At 42.1% G+C, this 18,602-nt stretch overlaps 1 protein-coding gene and 1 pseudogene across 6 annotated transcripts in view; one reads left to right on the top strand and one right to left on the bottom strand.

Annotated features, from left to right (window-relative positions):
• Nucleotides 1-711: 711 nt before the first annotated feature.
• The window catches only part of LOC308634290 (centrosomal protein of 78 kDa-like), a 289,426-nt gene continuing 271,535 nt past the window's right edge, over nucleotides 712-18,602 (top strand). For all 5 annotated transcript variants that reach the window (XM_081268098.1, XM_081268101.1, XM_081268099.1 and 2 more), the window contains exon 1: nucleotides 712-796. In XM_081268098.1, the coding sequence (XP_081124224.1) occupies nucleotides 751-796 (46 nt within the window). In that variant the 5' untranslated portion in view covers nucleotides 712-750. The remainder of the gene's footprint in view (nucleotides 797-18,602) is intronic.
• On the bottom strand, nucleotides 2,377-8,902 carry LOC308634283 (spermatogenesis-associated protein 31D1-like; annotated as a pseudogene). The gene is made up of 4 exons: nucleotides 8,759-8,902; nucleotides 7,997-8,036; nucleotides 6,835-6,892; nucleotides 2,377-6,566 (listed from the first exon to the last, which is right to left on the bottom strand). The product of its transcript is annotated as a spermatogenesis-associated protein 31D1-like (transcript).

Here is an 18,602-nt window from a genome sequence, read left to right as displayed (position 1 = left end):
CTACCATTACATTTTGGTTAGGAGTCACCATCATGGTGACTTATATGCTTCACAGACAAATTCATATCCACATTTCAAACCACAGCTTGATTAGGTTTGGACTTTTGTGATCAGATGGTTTCAGGAGGGTTTGGCTTGCTTTTAAGTTTCCTTGTATTGCTGAGGTCTTCATATTAATCTTAGTGGGAATTCAGAAATATCCAAGAGATGTGTAATGAACTGGTGGGATGACTGCCAGGAGACTCTTTGGATGGGTCAGTTTGCATTACCCCCAACCCCCTCCATGTTTTTCTTTTAATTTTGGCTGGAAGTGACTAAGGAAGTGTGTACTTGATATGAGAATCCAAGGAATGATAGCATAAGGATTACATGAGCCTCTGGACTGGCCCCATGGTTATCTGAGCATTTCAGAAAGAGAGGGAGGGAATCTAGGTAAGCCACTCTGTCAGACATGGGTACACCATTTTCTGATAAAGGGTGTCAGAAAGTGGAGAAGCAGCATAGCCTCTCCAATTCTACATGACACTTATGACTGTTTTAGGGCATAGAAGCTTCTGAGGAAACTAGCATCATTTTGTTTTCAGGGTTTTGCTAGGAGTTTTGCCATCAACAGGAGGCCTCATTTTCAAAGACATGGACATCTTCATGGTGAGCTTCTGCTGCACTGAATTCCATCAAATAACTTTGTGTTATTTTTCCAGCAGCAGACAGCAGTGGAAGGGGAGAACATTACCAAGAGGAGGAGTGTTCATGAACTCTCACAAGACACACTTCAGGTATTCCTGGGAATTACCAAGTAAGACCTGGGGGGATCTTGTGTGGACAATGTAAGCCAATAGTCAGTTCAATAGGAGTTATTTGTTTCATTCTGGCAGTTATACATGATGAGACCTGACCAAACAGTTTACTCTTGTAAAGACTTTGATTTTATGGTCCTTTGAAGGAGGTATTATAAGAATTGATGCAAATATCTCCAGGAGAGGGACTTTAAATAAATGGAAAATGACTATTGCCACATTATCAGATCAATGTTTTGTTCTAATAATTAGTTATACATGATAGTAGAATGAATTTTAATACATCATACATAAATGGAGTATAACTTCTCATTCTTCTAGTTGTACAGGATATAAAATTACAACAGTTGTGTAAATATATATGCACATAGGATAATGTCTGATTCATTGTACTGTCCTTTCTTCCTCTATGTCCTCTTTCCTTCCTTCACTCTACTCTGTCTAATTCAAAATACCTTTATTTTTCCCTGCCCCCCCACCTTATTGTGAATTAGCATCTACATATCAGAAAAAACATTTGGCCTTTGGTTCTTTGTGCTAGGAGCCACAGCAAAGTATTATGATGCATGGCACCTTTGGTTAAGTTGACTGCCAGCTAGCCATTGAGATGATATGATTATGTTAAGATTTACATTCATATGGAAATTGGACTCCTGCTGTTCACCTTGGCCTGCTATGGAATGGGACTCCTGGAGAGTTCCCATTGGTTGGGGAAGGATAGTAGTAGGGTTTTCCAGGGGAGGTCCTGGGCACCTGGTTCAGGGAGACATGACCACGTGAGTGGACCGGTTTCCTGGCCGGACATGTCCCAGGTATTGGCGGCATTTTCAAAAATAAAGTTTTGTTCCTGCTTGAGTGGCTCATGATTCTGTGCCCAGCTGGGTTGCGGCAATATGCCTTATTAAAAACTTCTTAAGCAGCACCTACCCTGCTCCTAAAACCTACCCTAATCACCCAGAATCCACTGCAGCAGTACCCCCCAAACATTGTCAAGCAAGTTTCACCCTTCTGTATGAACTTCTGATAACTGACATGTTTGTAAAAAATGACTAAGCCACTCTATTAACCATTCTCAAAATGGTTCCTGTCCTTGACTCTCTCCCCCCGCCCCTCCCTCTCATTGTAATTGGACACAATACCTTTACTTTTATGTGGTGCTGAGGAGCAAACCCAGCGCCTAGAGGCGAGCGCTTTACCGCTGAGCCAAAACCTAGGCCTTTGACTCTCTTTAGGTATAGAAGACCTATCTTCCTCACTGCAGGGGGAAGGTGTGGGATGCCATATATAATGCCACTGAGGTTAAGCTAAGGGGTAGGAAGCGGTGCCACCTCCTCAGGTTTCAGCAGGAAGAGGAAAGGTGTTTTTTGAAAACATGATCTCTTTTCCTTAAGGAGAGGTCCAGGAGATTTGGTCACCTTTTTAGGAGTCCAGAGAGGCAATCAATAAAAGCTGAACTACTTTCTCCCCTTCCCCAAACACAAGGACAGGTTGCCCAAAACCCAAACCCGCAACACAAGAAAAGACACCATATTGTTAGAAAATTTATTGGGGAAAATCCGTATTCTCAAAAAGGGATAAATTATTTGGGGGGAAGAAGATTTTCTTTCTGAAAATCCTGGAGAAGCATTTTCTGTTTGAACAACAGGGACAACTCTCCCAACACAGTGCCTTTAACAAAAGGAGCATCAGCTGGAGCCACCTGACCAACTCTATGTTTGCATGTAGTATTCAGATGGAGCAAGGGTTCCTTGTGCGGCATGGATGGGTGATGCTTCTGACATCTTTTCCTGTACTGTCACACTTTTCTGGGGCTGTCTGCCCCTGTCCATGACCCATCTATTATTCCCTGTAGGATACCTCTGACCAGCAAAGCCAACTTCTTGGCTGCAAGATTTGGCACTTGGCACCGTAGCACAGGGAGTCTTGACATTGAAGGCATGTTTCTGGACGGGTTCTGCCTGAACCGGCAGTCCAGTCTTGTGCTCAATTTTCCCAGGCCTCATGGGGGTGGAAAGAGGCTTTTGCGGGGCGGTGGCCTCTACTCCATGCCGACCTGCTAGTTTCTCCTCTAGGATCTTCCCAATGTCTGTCATGATTTTCTGAGCTTCAGTATTCCCAGTAAAGGCAGCTCTCTTAGCTGGGTTTCTGCCTTGCACAGATGATGAAGAGCTGCCCTTTTTCAGAGAAACTTCTTGCCCTTTGCTTTTTATACCAAAATAAAGCCTTTGAAAAAAGTGCTTGAACTGGCTTTTAAAATTGTTTTCAGGAGAAGGCTGTCCCTTCAGTGACGGGGCTGAGGAGGACTTGCTCCCAAGTGCCTCCTTTAATGTTCTGTCTTGAGGATGGGGGAGCTTCCCTCTAGGTTGGCGTGTCACCAACCCTGCATCCCCTCCACCAAACTTGCCTGTTTGGGGTACCAGAGGGCACACCCTTTTTGATGCTAATGGTACCTTCTTGTCCTGACACTTACATAAGACATGTGTCGGCATCCAGGGCTCTTGCCCCTGCTCTATGTTGATCCCTCTGTTGTCACAGTGGGCTTGTAGCACCTGAGGAGCTGCCATGTCCCCACTAGAAGCACTATGAAAATGAGTGAAAGTCTTAGAAGTCAAGGTCTTGCACGTCAAGGTCTGTGAAGCTAAGGTCTTAGATGCAAAGGTCTTGGAAGTCAACTTATCTAAGGCCAGTGTCAACAAAGTAGAAAAGGCTGGAACCAGGCCCTGCTCCCTGCTCTCCATTTTCATCTTCAACTCATTAAGCAACCGATTTTTAAGATCTAATGATTTGGAATCTTTGAGAACTGATATTCCTTCTGGGGGCCTTTCAACGGTCAGGGTTGATTCAACCTTACTCATATTCATATCTGTCCCGGAGGAGCTTTCTGACTCTGTGGTCGTCAGGCTGTTCGTAGACTGTGATCGAATAGCACAGAGCTCCTTTGCCTTGAATATCTCCCTTGATTTGTTAGACATGGGAAAATATTCTAAATTCTTAATCATTTTTCTCTGAATCTTTTCTATAAAATTGCTGGGACTCACTCCCTTATTCCATGATTTGGGTCTGGCCCCAGCCTGCTTTGTGGGCAACTTTGGGCTGCATTTATTGGCTATTACAGTCTGTTTCTGACTGTCTTTATCTTTGTCACTGCGTGGGAAGGGCAACGAAGCCCGTCTGTCACCCTCAATTGCCTTGACATTCTCTGTAAGCTCAGGGTTGGTGTGAGAGGGTGAATGTGTTAGGGCCCTCTTATTTTCCTTGCTCACAGGCGAAGGGGCAGAAAGAGGATGATCTAGAGTAGGGCCTGAGATTATTGTTCCCACCTTGCCTACATGAAAAGTACTAATGCTTTCTTTAAGGGGCTTGGAGACCCCAATTTTAGAATCCTTGCCAGAAGTCAGACTGGATGAGGAGGAAATGTTGGAGCGAACTGAGGGCCAGGATGGGGTTCCTTTCATTTTGAAGATGTCTATGGATTCCTGAACCTTTTGGAGAAGCCCACACATCATCCTCTTATGAAAGAGTTTAATATGGTCTTCCAACATCTTTTGTTTGTTGGAACCAAGGAAGGAAATATCCTGGGCGGTATTGAGGCCCTTCTTGTCCTCATACACCAGTGGTGCCAAATCACTGTGTTTTGTTTGGCTAGGGGATTTCTCAGGACTAGTCAATACCGGCTCCATAGAATGCAATGATCTATTCACAGTGCCAGGCATCTGACACACATGGATTTCCTCAAATTTCTTGCTCAAGTGTGCTTCCAGGGCTTCTGTCAGTTGTTTCTGAACTGAGCTCTCCTCTGAGATCTTTGATTTTTTTCCAAAAAGACTATTCAATTTGTTTTTTAGGTTTGTCTTAAAGTCAGAGTCCAGATCATTATCTGGAGCCCCCCCTGAGTCACTCAATGGATCATCTTTTGTGCCAATCTCTGGACTATTTACTTTCTTCACTCTCTCCCCTAGTGGAAGTAATTCTGAGCTCTTCTCATGGAAACTTCTGGGATGGCTCAATTGTAAATCTTTGCTACTTTGACCCTTAAACAAAGAGATCCATGAAAGTCCATAAGTGGACTTTGACTCAGATATCTCGGAAATTTCTGTTTCAGGACTCATCCTTGACAGACACTCACGGACTCTGCGGGGCAGACCCCACCGGTGTTGAATAAGCCTTTTCCGAAGGTGGTGCTCTAGCTTCTTCCGAAGCTCTTTTTTGAGGGGAAAATCTCCCGGAATGATGGTTGTTGGAGCATAAGCCTTGGAGGACCGTCTATCAGATAAAACACTGGGAGCTGGAGGACAAAACTCTTCCTTGGATTTTTGAACCACAAAGGGTAAACCCCACAAACTTTCCTGTCCTTTCTGTAATACGTTATATTCCAAGTCATGAATTTGGGATGGCATGAGAGATTGTACCTCATCCTGGAATCTATGAATCCTCACTCCACCATCACTAACCTGAGATGAAATAGGTGGTGACAAGGTAGGGACCGAGAATTGAAGCTGGTCTTGGGGTGGAACAGGAGATTGGCACTGAAGCTGGTCCTGGGGTGGGACAGGAGATTGGCCCAGTGCTTGGGTCAAGGGTTGAGATTGGATCTCAGCCAAGGACAGAGTTGGGGGAGGGGTTAGAACTAGAGATTCAGGGGCTTCAATGGAAGTGGGCATTGAATTGAAGCAGACATAGGTTGAACAGTCACCTGAGACAGGTACTATAGATTTCAAGGACTCACTGTGCAAAGATGGGAGACCCCAGAAGAATTGGGTACATTTTTTAGGTAAGTTATCCTCAAAGGTCTTAGGGTCTGAGGACTGGTGGTCTACCTGCAATTCCTCTGATTTGCCTTTACTGCTCTGTGAAGGAAGGGAGACAGGTGAGTCCTGTTGCTCAGCAACTGACTCTAACCTTTTCCCTGAAGAATTCAATTGGCCGTCTGGCTTAAGTTCTTTTGGAAAGGATTTTGTTTCCTTTTCCTTTTTGTTCTGCATCAGGAAATCACCCTTCTTTTTTATATGTCTCTCCAGAAGGGCCAAGACATCAGGGCATAGAAATGAGAGGTTTCTGGGCTCTACAAGGATGGCTGCAGTATCCCTCTCAGAAGAGGCCTCAGGAGGATGGAGGTCGAGGAGGTTTTTGTCATCATCAGAGGGCTCCAATTGAGAGGGAGACAAGTGTTCGGCATGAGACTGGTTTCCAGAGAACTCTGCCACTGGAAGGCTTGCACTGTCAGTGCATGAGGTTGTTGGGACATTAGTAGACAACCCATCAGGGCTATCCACCAGAGACAAAGTAGCTTCAGGTTGGGCAACAGGTTTTGCTTCTTGACTGTCAGTTGGTGGGGGAAGGGTTGGAACAGGTGGGGGAGGGGTTGGAACAGATGGTTGAGGTGGGATATGATCCACTGGCAATTTTGAACTCAAGGGAGAAGACTCTGGTGGCAGAGAGTCACCCCGTAATGAGGGTCCAGGTAGGTCAATTAAAGGGTTAATTTGGTCAGGTGAACCAATAGAGGAAGGAAATAGAGTTGGCTCAGTTAAAGGAGTTGAAACTGAAGCTCCCGGAGGGATTGCAGAAAGAACAGCGGACAGAAAAACTGATGACTCTCTCAAGGACGTCACGGAAGACACACGGGACACAGAATTAACAGCATCTTCCAAGGACGCCTTATAGATCAGTTGACTGACCTTAGCTGTTTTTCTATTACACACCCGACAGAGCGGGTCTGGACATAACAGTTGCCGAAAGTGGAGGGAATCATTATTCTGGCTCATGGAACTGCAAGAGACAGAAAGCCAAAGCTGTAACCAGAACCACTACAAGGGAAGCAAGATCTGCAGTTCTATGGGTGGTGGGGAGCCCGCTACCTGCTCTACATTCCACACATCTATGACCTCACAATACCCTCCCCTCCCAAGTTCTTTATTCACGTACCCATGGCTATGGCTACCCCTCCTGTGATTAGGGCATATTGCAAAGAATTCCTGGGGGACTGAGTAAGACGTGCCAGGAAAGGAATCAGTAAAGAAGGGAAATGACTAATCACCTTCTCAGAATAGAAAGCAGCTTCCTCCTCTCCTCTGCTCTCCGGCAAGTTCTCCAACCTGGAAAACCAGGACAGTTGGTTATATATAGTAAAGGTAAAAACACAGGTTATTGCTGAGGGCCATTACCAAGTAGGAATGACGCATCACAGTTTCCTTGCCAGCGTACCCCATGTTAAATGGACTTGCCTTGGAATTTCGCTGTTGACATTGCATGTGTGTTTGAGAAAGGTGACCCTGCCCAAGGACGAGGGTGGATCCAGGATTAGGGTGTATCCTGCAGTTTGAGGAAGTATCCCGCTCCTTGGGTTTAGGGCGTTCCCAGTTTAAGACTATATGGGTTTTAGGGGAGTTGGAGGTTGAAGATTATTGCTGCCGGGATTAGGGTGTTCCTGCTGCTTGTTCCCGTTGAGTGTTGAGTTCTCGTGAGATTCAAAGGAGATTGGAAAAAAGCCTCGTGGAGTAGGTGAATTGGGCGGCACGAGAACGGGGATTGCCCCAGAGCGTGTGTGGAGGCCGGTGTGAGTTCGGGAATAAAGAATTGCTGTTTGAATCTACAAAGCTGTGTGGTGGCTCGTGATCTTGTGCCCAGCCAAGACTGTGGCAGGTTATCATTCAGGAGTTTTTACAGGAAACAGGATATTAAAGTCAGAAAGCCCTAAAAACCTGCAGATAAGGTCATAAGTGTCAGGGATAATAGTAAGAAGGTTCACAGGTGTATGTGGTTCCATTTAGAAAGTACTTTCACCTGTACCACCCTACATGCTGCTCAAAACCACCACCTGAAGCACAAGAGTCAGTAGCTGACTCAGAGATGAATCTAATCAGCCAAGAATTAAAGTAGTTTACACCATGTCACCAGACAGAAATTCTGACTCCAAGGCAATCAGGGGTCTTTGGACCTCTCACAGGGCCACCTACTTGGCAGTAAATGTCCAAGGCCCAGGTCCATCACTACTTCATTCACACCCAAGGAAGGGTGGGCAGGGCAGGGACTCTGAGGAATCTCTCAGGTCTCACTGCCTTCTCCTGAGCCTCTCCTCTGAGACCCTGTTTCCTGAGAGAGACTGCACCTAGAAACTGACATCCTCCAAGATCATGGAGCTGTAGAGAGATAGGAAAGTTCACCCTTATAGAGCTCAGGTTGAACAGGCAGAACCTTACCTTTAAATGCTCCATTTTTCCTTCTCTTTGTTCCCTGACGCTGAAAACAAAAAAAGAAAAGAATGAGGGGCTGGGGCCCATTTCTTTTACTCCTTTCGTTAACAAGCTTAGACATTCATTAGGCAAGAATCGGACAACTCTTCATTTTTAATTAGTAGAAATTGTATTCCTTCCTTTTATTAATCTTGAAGGGCAATGAAATATTTTCAATTTTTTACTTCTTTGATAATTTCAAAGGACATTTTTGTCTGTGAGATTCCACATTTGATGGTCTTAAATCCTCTGCTGAAGGAGGGCATAGAATCTGAGGCCAACAGTCTCATCTGTGCTCCCCCAGGGAACCCTGCGTCCTGGGGCAGAGCTCAGGCTCAGGCTACAGGCTCTACTCAGAGGTCAGCACTGCTGTCCTGACCAGCCCAATATGAAGAGCATCTGACATGGGAATGAGACTCAGAATCTAGTCAGAAGAGACCCGTCTCCTTCACTCTCTATCCAGACCAATCTGGAACCCTCCACCACACCCCAAAAGATAGTCTGTGAGCTTCAGATGGAAACCTCAGTCCTTCCTGAACCTCTGACTTCTTTCCCTAAAGAGTGAAGTTCTATCTTGTCCTCAGACTTCCCAAGTCACATCTTTTTTGAGCCAACCAAACATTTAGTAACGTGAGCATGGAAATAACAAATCCCACCTGACATTTCCCAAACATTTCACATTTGACAAAAATCAAGAAACTCCCAAGGGAGTTCTCTCTGCGTCCTTACCTTCTGGGTGGCTTCATTTTTCTTGAGTGTTGGTGAAAATCGTTTCAATACCTGAAAGGACAGGTATAGAAAAAGCAATACCAACCCACTCAAAATGGTACTTTGGGGATCAGTAGCCCAAAGAATTGAACCAAGATCAACCATGGTTCGGTGTGGCTATTCAGCAAAGAGAGAACATTCTTCATTGTCTGAATCGCTCGGTTGCCTAAGGCAAATGAGTTCTGAGGGTGCCCTGGCTTCTCTATATCTCCGGGCTTGCATCACACACCATTGAGGAGTCACAAAGGGAAAGGGTTCTGAGGGCGGGGAGAGAAGACTCTGAGGAGGTTGTTCCCTTCCTCCACCTGCCCACCAGCCAGCAGATCCCTTTGCTCAGGTCTGTTGCTCCATTTCCCAGTCCACTCTTTCCTCATGTCATGCCTTCATTACCTCAGGGAGCATTCCTGTTTGTTTCATGTGTAACCAAGATGTTTTACATGAGTCCCCTTTTTACTGTTTGGATCCCTTGACTTACACCCCACCAATTCCACTGCCTTGAAAATCTGACATACACTGCCTGGAATTTTTGCGTGTACCAAGACATTTACACTCTTGGGTCACCTACATCCTTAAATCTATCTTATCTACAGAAAGCTTTTGCTTTACTCTAACTCACATGTAAAACTTAACGTTCTTTCATACTTAGGTAGTTTTATAAGTTTCAATAGCAGATTTTTTGTTTCAATCAGCCTGTAGTATCTTCAATCACAGTGGCTGACTCTCATTAAAACTAATAATTTGTTAGTCAACACTCTTGAAACAAAAATAAACATAAAAAGAATCTAAGGAAAATTGAAACTTCAAGTGATCTTGGAGATAAGTTTATAACGTTTGTTTTTTTTTTTCTGAAGTAGTGAAGATTAAACATAACAAAGACTATTGGATGTGCTCTATTTCCCGCCCCCTGACAAACTGATCCAGTGTTTTCAAATCTGATAATCAACCATCTCATTTTTTTTCAATTCTTCATTCATTATTTTGATCTAACTTGCTTCTAGCTACCTGAAATTCAAATGGTCCCTGCCTCCACATCAATTTCATAATGCTTATATGACTTTCTCAAACCAGGAAGAGGTTATGCTGTGCTAAGGAATTGAACCCTCAGTCCTTGGTGGCAGGAAGCCACCTAAAATGTCAGAACCTTAGGGCAGATTCTAGTCTTGAAGAGCATTACCCTTGTGGGACACATAATTTTGATATTTTCCTAAGAAAATACGAGTGTCTTGCCATGAAAAAAGCTATTAAGATCTGGGCTATATAAGCACCCTACTACTAATGGAAAATCAACTGCCTATTATACACGATTCAAGCAAAACTTTTGATATTTAAATAGCCCCAATATTGCCCCAGCCTTCTTCTTACACCTGCTTTTTAAAACCCTTTATCATCATGTCAGCTATCCTCCTAACTGTCCCCTAACTTGTCATGACTTTTTTAAACCCTGAAACCTCTTATCTGATGCCCATAACCCAGAAGCATTATTGATCTCTTTGACAGGATAAGGCAGCCTCCAAGCCAACCAGTCTCTGTTCAGTTAGGCAGGAGCAGGTACCCTGCCTTGAAGATCCCCCATCCTTTTGATATGCAGCCTCAGTCAGGTTTCCATTTAACAAATATTTACTAGTGAAGACTAGGAGACATGGACAGCTGTAAGTCACAGGCTCTGCCCTTATCCTTAAGGAGCTCATGTTGAGACTGTAGAGATAAGTCCTACACAGTTGAAAAGCTGTACAAAGGCAGAGGAAAGGTCCAGAACCCCTTAGCATTTGTTAATTCCCAAGAGATTTGTGGAGTAGATCAGAGACTGTGGGTGTTAACAGCTAGAACACATCATGCTCTGTACCAAGGCTTCCCTGCCTGTCTCCCCAGTTTTCTGAAACAAAATCACAATCCTTTGGCAAGATAAAGAAAATCTTTCCTCCCTCTCTCTCTCTCTCTCTCTCTCTCTCTCTCTCTCTCTCGGCAGGGGGTGGGTACTGGGGATTGAACTCAGGGGCACTGGACCACTAAGCCCCATCCCCAGACTTATTTTGTATTTGAGATAGGATCTCATTGAGTTTCTTAGCACCTCCCCATTGCTGAGGCTGACTTAGAACTCATGATCCTCCTGTCTCAGCCTCCCAAGCTGCTGGGGATCACAAGCATGTGCCATAGTGCCCAGCACCTGTTCTCTTTAAAATGGCATTGTTGGCTATGTATTCTTTTTTTTTTTCAGAAGAAGATATATTTAATTTTATTTTTCCATATTTTATTGTTACATTATAGTTATACATAATGGTAGGATTCATTGTTACATATTCATACATGCACACAATATAACTTGGTCAATATCATTCCCCAAGATTTCCCCTTTTCCTCACTTTCTCTCTTCCACTGGTCCCTTTCCTCTACTCTTCTGATCTTCCTTCGATTTTCATGAGGTTCTCCTCAATCATTCTTTTCCTCTTTCCTCTATAGTTTCTACATGAGAGAAAAAAGCACACAACCCTTGACTTTCTGAGTTTGGCTTATTTTAGTTAACATAATATTCTCAAGTTCCATCCATTTTCCTGAAAATGACATAATTTAAAACTCCTCTGTGTATGTACGCCACAGATTCCTTTCACAGATTCACAGATCCATTCATCCGTGTTGGACACCTAGGCTGGGTCAATAGTTTGACTATTGTGAATTGTGCTGCTATAGTATATTTCTTAGGATAAATGCCAAGGAGTAGTATAGCTGGATCATAAGGTGTTCCCATGCCTAGTCTTTAGAGGAACCTCCATACTGATTTTCATAAAGGTTGTACTAATTTACAAGCCTACAAGCAGGATAAAAGTATTTCTTTTAAAAAATAAATGTTGGCAAGGATGTGAGGGAAAAATATATAATCATCCATTGTTGGCGGAACCAACCTAGGTGTACTTCAACAAATGAATGGATAAAGAAAATGTGGTATACATATACAATGTAATTTTACTCAGCCATAAAGAAGAATTATGGCATTGTAGAGGTCTTTCACCTCCTTGGTTAGATTTATTCCTAAGGTCATTGGGTTTTGAGATTTTTTGGTTTAGTTTTTGTTTGTTTGGGGTTTTTTTTTAGCTATATTGGATAAGATTTCTCAGATTCATTATTGATATAGAAGAAAATTATTGACTTTTGTATGTTGATTTTTTTAACCTGTTCCTTAGTTGAATTTATTAATTCTAGCAGTTCTGGTAAATATTTGTGGATCTTGAAAGTATAGGTTCATATCTGCAAACATATAAAATATCTGATAATTTGACTTCTTCCTCTCTTATTTTTATCCTTTTTTTTCCTTCTCTTGCCTAATTGCTGACTATAATTCCTAGCACTACATTGGATTAAAGTGGTAAGAGCAGTCACCCTTGTCCCAAATCTTAAAGGAAATACTTTCAACTTTCCTCTATTCACAAAGATGTTGGTTTTAGATTTGTCATGCATAGCCTTTATGATGTCAACATAAGATCATTCTATCCTAGGCTAAAGAAAAATTAAAGGGACATGAATAGGAAAAGAAGAGTTCAAACTATCCCTATTTGCCAATGACATGACTCATGATTCTCTATTTAGGAAAAAAAACTCTACCAAAAACTTTTAGAACTCATAAACAAATTCAACAAAATAGGAGGATATAAAATTAACACCCATAAATAAATTGTGTTCCTATACACCAATGATAAATTAGTTAAAAAAAAATAATTAGGAAAGCTATCCCATTCATAATAGTTTCAAAAAAAAAAAAGAAGTACTTGAAAATCAATCTAACAATAGAGGTGTTAATTAATTTTGCTTATCCCCCATGTTCGTGGATAAGCAAAATTAATATTATCAAAATGGTCATGCTCCCAAAAGCACTATACAGATTTAATATAATTCCAATGATGTTCTTCATAGAAATGGAAAAAGCAGTTATGAAATTTACTTGGACAAACAAGAAGCCCAGAATAGCCAAAGCAATCCTTAGTGAGAAAAGTGATGCAGGAGGCATCACAACACCAGATTTTACATTATACTGCAGAGCCATAGTAACAAAAATGGCATGGTACTGGCACCAAAACAGACATGAAGACCAATGGTGCAGAATAGAAGACACAGACAAACCCACATAAAAACAGTCTCCTCACACTAGACAAAGGCACTATAAGCATACATTGGAGAAAAGATAGCCTCTCCAACAAATGGTGCTGGGAAAACTGAAAGTCCGTGCATATCAAAATGAAATTAAACCCCTATCTCTCACCCTGCACAAAACTTAACCTGAAGTGGATCAAGGACCTAGGCATTAGACCTGAGACCCTGAACCTACTAGAAGAAAAAGCAGGTCCAAATCTCCATCATTCAGCTTAGGAACCAACTTCCTCAATAAGACTCCTAAAACACAAGAAGTAAAATTAAGAATCAATAAATAGGATGGTATCAAACTAAAAACTTTTTCACAGCAAAGGAAATAAGAATGTGAAGAGAGAGCCTATGGAATGAGAGAAAAATCTTTGCCACCTGCAACACACACACACACACACACACACACACACACACACACACACATCTCCAGGATATACGAAGAACTCAAAAACTTAACACCAAAACCACAAATAACCCATCAATAAATGGGCAAAAAAATTTTTCAACATCTCTAGCATTTAAAGAAATGCAAATTAAGACTACATTAAGATTTTCATCTCACTCCAGTCAGATGGCAATTATCAACAATCAAGTAACAAATGTTGGGGAGGATGTGGGGGGAAAGGTACTGCAAATTGTTGCAACCACTCTGGAAAGCAGTATGGAGATTCCTCAGAAAACTTGGAATGGAACCACCATTTGACCCACTCATCCCACCAAAAGGACTTAAAATCAGAATGCTACAGTGACACAGCCACATCAATGTTTATATAAGCTTATTTCACAATAGCTAAGCTATGGAACCAACCTAGGTACCCTTCAACAAATGAAAGGATAAAGAAAATGTGGTAAGGGTGAGGATGTGGCTGAGTGGCAGAGCACTTGCCTTGCACGTGTGAAGCACTGGGTTTGATCCTTAGCACCACATAAAAACTAAATAAATAAATGAAGGAATGCTGTCCATGTACAACTATAAAAAAGAAAAGAAAAATGTGGTATATATACACAATGGAATATTACTCAGTCATGAAGAAAACTAATGGCATTTTCCAGCAAATGGATGGAACTGGAAACTATCATGCTAAGTGAAATAAGCCAATTCCCAAAATACAAAAGCTGAATGTTCTCTCTGATATGTGGATGCCAGCACACAATAAGGGGTGCGGGGTTGGTAGGAAGAATAGAAGTTCATTGGATTAAACAAAGAGGAATGAAGGGAAGGGAGGGGGAATGGGAATAGGAAAGACCATAGAATGAATCAGACATAACTTTTCTATGTTCAAATATGAATACACAACCAATGTAACTCCACATTGTGTATAACCACAAGAATGGGAAGTCATACCCCATGTATGTATAATATATATATATATATATATAGACAGATAGATAGATAGATGCACACACACACACATATATATATACATATGACAATACAACAAGTACACAGACACCACACACACATACGCATGCACACATACACACACACACACACATACACACATATACACACATGGGAGGAAAACAGATTCATAATGAAAAATGAAAGAATTATCTTCACTGAGGTGGTCAAAACTGTTGATGGGCATGAATGGTCACTGCCAGTGCTGGACTGTCCTCATTTCCATTTTTCTTGAGTTGTGTGCCAAGAGAAAGAGAAAGAGCAAGTTTTGGATGTTTCTGACCCCTTTCTTTTTCTGTGTTGCTCACTAAGCTTCCAGTTGGAAGCCTTAAACCGAAACTGGTTGGAATAGCTCTCGCCTTCCCTCCTCAGCAGTATAAGGCAGGATGGCATGGGGGGTACTGTGGATCGAGGTTCAGTCTGAACAGACCAGAAGGATGCACTGCCAGGGAAGGGCTGCAGCAAAGTTTTAAAAGGGAAGTTACAGCGGCTGGGGTTTAGCTCTACTCAGGCCTGAAGGATTTTGTTGGTGGATACCTGTTCTGGAAAGATTAGACCAACTCATTCCTTAGGCCAGGCAGATGCTGGTCTCTGCTGGGAGTCTGGATCTCAGGAGCCTCCCAAGAATTCTATTCACAGGGCAGGGGAGCCAACCCTGCGCTGGTCTTACACATTCCTCTGCACACTAATACAGCCTTCCCAGGCTCAGTCCCTGAGAGCAGGCTCACTCCCAGCCTGCTCAGCACCACCAGCTGCAGCATGGCCTCCTCAAGATGGCTCTCACCTCAGCTCTGCGCTGGCCAGTTGAGAATCACAGAGCGCTTTTCAAACACTGCTTCGTGGTGCAGCCTTGGGATCTGCATATCTTTATTCTATTTTTATGTAGTACTGAGGATCAAACCCAGTGCCGCGCACATGCCAGACGAGCTCGCTACCGCTTAAGCCACAACCCCAGTCCCTGATCTGCACGTTTTTTAGGCAAAATTTGTTCATTGTGTTTCTTTCTCTGTCTCTGTGAACCCTCTTCTCTGAGGTGAACCAGTACCCCTAATGCTAACACCAAGGTCCTCTTTCTTGTTCTTAATTCAATGCACCCAAATCTCTGAGACTCTAAGAGATTCTGACTGTCTCATCTTGAACTCCAGTGAATTCTGTCTTTTACCGAGTTCACTGAGAAGCAGTTCTGCTGCTGCTTAAATCCTGAGTCATAAAGCAACTGAAAATGCAGGCTTCCTCTAATCTGCCATCTTGAATCCTATGGCCAGTATGGCTACATATTCCTAAATACACATATGTGCCTAGAGTTAAAACCTGCAAGAAGTTTTTATAATAATGCTTTTCCCAAATGCTAATAAGATTCTTTCCAGAATATGATAGAAGGTCCTTCACAACTTAAAAGAGTCAGAGACTAAATGCATCAATTGTTTGGTGCCACCAATAAACTCCATTGATATTAAGCAATGCAGCTTCTTAACACTTACCCTTCCTATACTTACATCAACTGTACAGAATCATTTGTTTGTCCAATTCACATAACCTTTACTTCCAGCAATCTCAGTGGATTTTTCACAACTATTCTGCAAGGTAAGCAGGACAGGTATTAGTGAGCCCATTTTCTCAGTGAATAAAACCAAGATCAAAGAGGGGAAGACACTGAGAGTGGTGACTTCTATACATTACACAGCAAAGGAGGAGCAGAGCCCTGACTAATAAATCCCCTACAGTCTCAATGCTTCTATTTAAAACAATATTAATAAGTGATTTCTTAGAAAAAGATATAGGCCCTAGTCCCAAAATTAAAGAAGTTGTGTGGCTAAAAATGTGCATCTGTCCATTAAATGCTGGCAAATTTGGGAAGTTAAGAAAGCTATTTTGGGTGCCCTGTCACCCCTCAGGTAACTTCCTTTCTGCCCTTAGCAGTGTCTCTACTTTGTTTTCTCAAATGTCTTCTTAAAGTCTAGGGTTTTTTATTAAATCATATTAAATTATATAAAAAACCATGTGTTTATGGGTGCATTATAGTTGTACATAATGATGGGATTTGTTGTTACATATTCATACATACACACGATGTAACAATAGAACTTGGCCAATATCACTCCCCAACACTTTCTCCCTTCCTCCCCACCTCCCATTCTTTGGTCTCTTTCCTCTACTGATCTCCCTTTGCTTTTTATGATGTTGTCCCCCATCTTTCTTTTCCTTTTTCCCCTCTAACTTCTGCATCTAAGAGAGAACATATGAACCCTGACATTCTGAGTTTGGCTTATTTCACTTAACATAATAGTCTCTGGTTCCATCCATTTTCCTGAAAATTACGCCCTCTGGTGATAGAATGGAGTTACTTGCAGCCTCCTGTTGTAGTTTCCCCCCTGATAGGTGTTTCTCCTCTAATCTTTTTTTCCTTTAAATTTTCTTCCTGCATCTGACTGGCTGGAGAGACCTTCTCTTTTGCTTGATCTAACATGTTTTCTACCATAGTCTGGACCTCTAACAATTTACTTAACACTCTTTCAGTTTGTTTTTCACTAATTTCTAATCTACTATAAAGATAACGCAACCCAACAAGATAACACAAAACAAAACCGAAACAGAATGAAACAAAAACGGAATAAAAAATCGTTGTATCAATTTTCTCTTCCTCAGGGCCGAAGAACTTCAAACCTTGGGCCAACCATTTTTCCCAGTTTGCCTGAGAAAGTTCTAGGGATAGGCAGCTTGAAACAAAAACAAAATACATCAAAACAAGAACACATTGTTTTTTGAAATGGTCACCCATTCTCTCACCTTCCCTCAGGGGCGAGCAATTTCACCTACCTCCAAGCTTCAGACGTTCCCCGTCTGGGCCACCAAATGCCGCAGTCTGGCTGGGCACAAAATAACCGAGCCACCACACACCTTGTAGATTCAAACAGCAACTCTTTATTCCCGAACTCTCACCGACACTCTGCCCACTCTTCCGTGAACACATTGCCTCTACCCGGCTCTGCACACCAGTTCTCTCAGAACCCCACAGGAACTCAACTCCAAAGAGTGGTCACCTGAGGCAGCAGGATACACCCTAATCCTGGAGCCACCCTATTCCCAGCAGGATCCACCCTAAACCTGGAGCCGCCCTATTTGGTTTCACATTTTGAATATTATGAATAATACTGCTATGAGCATTAGTGTACAGGTTTCTGGATGGATTTGTTTTCACTTCTCTTATGTATATACCTAAGAGTGGAATTGATGGGTCATATGACAATTCTGTGTTTAAATTTTGAGGAAATGGAAAATAGCCACACAATTTTATAGTCCCATAGGAGTGTGTGAGTCATCCAATTTCTCCATATCCTCTTAAACACTTATTATCTGATTTTTTTATTCTAGCCATCCTAGTGTGTAAAGTAATATCTTGGTGGTTTTAAATTATAGTTCCCCGAAGATTAATGAGTTCAACTACTTTTTTTTTCTTAAAATCCTTTATTTCTAATGGCATTTAGGGAAGGATGGGGGAAAACAACTGTTTGACATAATTAACTAGAAACAATTCATTTTAATTATGTGAAAGGAAAAATTTATTTTCTTCTAAATACTTGTAAGCAATTTATATGTTTACAATCTCAGGTTTTTATCTACACTGTCATGGTTTAGATATCAGTTGTCCCCAAAAAGTTCCTATGTTAATGAAGGAATATTCAAAAGTGAAATGATTAGATTATGATAGCTGTAACCTAATTGGAACATTTTAGTTTGAATGGACTGAGTGGTAACTATAGGCAGGAGAGGCATGACTGAAGGAAGTAGGTACTGGAGATGTGCCCCACAAGGATTTGCCTTTGCTGCAGCAGCCCACCCTCCTTCCCTGCTCCCCTGCTTTCCCCCTCCCTCCCTACTTCCTTCCTTCCTGACTGCCATGAATGGGTGAATGGATCAGTGGATCAGTGCTCCTCCACCATACCCTTCTGCCATGATGTTCTGCTTCACCTTATACCCAGAGTCATGAACTTAGCTGACCATGTACTAAACCTCTTGAACTATGGCCAAAATAAGTTTTTTATCCTCTAAATTTTTTCTGTTAGGTATTTGCATCACAAATATGCAAATTTGACTAACATACACATGTACGGTTTACTACTTTTTTTTTTCATTTGTATTTTCTATGTAGTTACAAGAAGACAGTACTGTGCACTGAATTTTGTAAGGTTACTTCTTGAATGAAGTTGGGGAAGGAATTGAATGACTCCTCAGTGTTAAAAGGCAGAGCAGAACAGATTGTCAAATTATGCT

This window comes from Spermophilus citellus (genome assembly GCF_964194105.1).
Source record: "Spermophilus citellus genome assembly, chromosome: 2".
Lineage (NCBI taxonomy): Eukaryota > Metazoa > Chordata > Mammalia > Rodentia > Sciuridae > Spermophilus > Spermophilus citellus.
This window is presented reverse-complemented; position numbering and strand designations above follow the sequence as displayed.